The sequence below is a fragment of the Olea europaea genome, chromosome 15 (genome assembly GCF_002742605.1).
Source record: "Olea europaea var. sylvestris chromosome 15, O_europaea_v1, whole genome shotgun sequence".
Taxonomy (NCBI): domain Eukaryota; kingdom Viridiplantae; phylum Streptophyta; class Magnoliopsida; order Lamiales; family Oleaceae; genus Olea; species Olea europaea.
In genome coordinates, this window is record NC_036251.1 from 13,344,704 (window position 1) to 13,346,977 (window position 2,274).

At 34.6% G+C, this 2,274-nt stretch overlaps 1 protein-coding gene across 1 annotated transcript in view; it reads right to left on the reverse strand.

The window, feature by feature from the left end:
- Nucleotides 1–2,042, reverse strand: part of LOC111410226 (terpene synthase 10-like) — a 3,028-nt gene extending 986 nt beyond the window's left edge. Inside the window, 5 exon segments of the mRNA XM_023040479.1 lie at nt 303–441; nt 526–937; nt 1,009–1,260; nt 1,507–1,774; nt 1,854–2,042. Of these exon segments, the coding sequence (XP_022896247.1) occupies nt 303–441; nt 526–937; nt 1,009–1,260; nt 1,507–1,774; nt 1,854–2,027 (1,245 nt within the window). The 5' untranslated portion in view covers nt 2,028–2,042.
- Nucleotides 2,043–2,274: the final 232 nt, after the last annotated feature.

Below are 2,274 nucleotides of genomic sequence, written 5' to 3' on the forward strand. Positions count from 1 at the left end.
TATAGTTGAAATGATGTCAAATTACTTTTAGGAATATATATATATAGTTGAAATGATGTCAAATTACTTTTAGGAATATATATATATAGTTGAAATGATGTCAAATTACTTTTAGGAATATATATATATAGTTGAAATGATGTCAAATTACTTTTAGGAATATATATATATATAGTTGAAATGATGTCAAATTACTTTTAGGAATATATATATTTTGAAAGAATGCGATTCAAATAGGACCCTAATATTCGTCATAATATACATGCAAATAAGGATATATTCTGGAAGGAAACTAATAGTACCACTTTTCTTAAATATGGAATAATTACGATCCCTTTTTCTCTGAGAACATCGTAAGCCATTTCATTGATGAAGTTGTTGAGTGCTAGATAGAAAATTTGCATGTAATCTGGAAGTTGCTCAATTGCACTGACATCCCATCTGTAAAGTTCCAAGAAGAAATAATTGTAAGAGCTACAAAGAGAAAGGAGGCTTGGAAAGAAACATTAGGAGGACGTTGCTAACCTTTCAATGATGTATGTAAAATGTTTCATTTCTTCAAACGTACCATACACATCATATATATCATCCATAATTGTAATAAAAACATTTTCTTTGGTTGCATCTATTCGTGAAAATCCATATTGTGGTTCAAATAGCACTCCTATATTCCAAAAGAAACATTCCACGAGCCTATCCCTGGCAAATGGCAACATCTTGGCAAGGCATGTTCTCTTCCACCACATATTCATATACAGAAACCAAGGATGGTAAGGTTAGGAGCTTAAAATACGATATATTTAGCGCACTCGGCAATACCTGGAGACATATTTTAGTTCCTCAAGATATGTTGCTTGAACAATGTTGAAATCCAGTTTTACAAGTTGGAGAAGAATTGGATTCTTGTCTGGTCTCTTCTCATATTTGTTTATGAACCGCCGTTGAATGAATTAAATAAATGTGTACTCTCCTAATAGATTAAATTTTTAGACGAAATAGTTCAACACTACCCTACTTCAGCCCGAGGTATGGTCCAGTGCAGTGGAATCTCCAAGGCATGGTGCACCAATGGATCACAATGAATGTCGTCAACACTTTTATCCTCGAGATGTTTGATAGTGAATTCTCTTGCCATTTCCAGAGTACTCTCACCTTCTATTGACAAGAAAGAAGCTTCATACAGTTGTAGTAATCCCTTTGTATCATTACATAAGCTTGGCTTGAAATTGCCCTTCTCATTCTTGAAACAATCAAATCTCTCTGGAATCAGCCAAGCTTTGGCATGTTAAGCGAAAAAAGTGCGAGAAAGTGATGCAACAAATAAAACCTTAATTTCTATCAGGGAAATCTGATACATGTAGGGAATATACAATATACCCCTGAAAAAATATTACATCCGTGCTCGATTCTATAAGTGCGCATTATGATTAGGCTACAAGGAATCTGACAATAAGAAATCATAAATCAACAGAATAAATAAAGGATTCTAAGTTGTTTTTTGTGCACCTTGAGAGACATTAAAGCCATGTTGTCTTAGTAGTCTAAATTCCAAAGCTGTAGCATACAAATCCTTAATCTTTGGCTCCTTACTTTTGCTATATTTTCGGTTTATGAAAGCCAATATTTGCTCAATTTCATCCTCAAAATGGTAAGATATTCCCAGCCTCTCCAAGTTATCAATTAATTCCAACTGATCCAGTGGTTCCATCGTTTCATCAAGCATCATCTTCACTTGCATCTTCATCTCAGAAGCCCTTGTTTTGTATCTCTCTTCCTACATTATGCATATCATTTTTTGTCAGTCCTTATAATAAATATATATAGAAAAAAATTCTACAGATGACGATAATTACCGTGTATTCACTTTTTAAGGACTGAATATAATCGAATTCCCATATAGGGGGCTTGTATTTTCCTGATCGCCTAATCACGGTCTGATTGTAAGACGTAGAGGCAAGAATTCGATATTGTTTAGCATTAGAAGCAAGGCTATCAGTAGTTGTACCCAAAGCAAAACAGATCTCCATTTTTGGAAGCTCCGTTTTGAACGAGCAAACAGAAATTGGCCTCAGAATTTGCATGTTGATAACCTCCCTCTCTCTCTCTCCCTCTCTCTCTCTATATATATATGTAGAGACAGAGAGAGATGATCTATCAAACGGACAAAATGTAACCCTGTGGCGCTTTAGTAATTTTCACATGGAATAATACGAAGTTACCGTGTTAAGTGTTAAAATTGGCACCGATTTGCAGTACGGACAGGAGACCAAACAG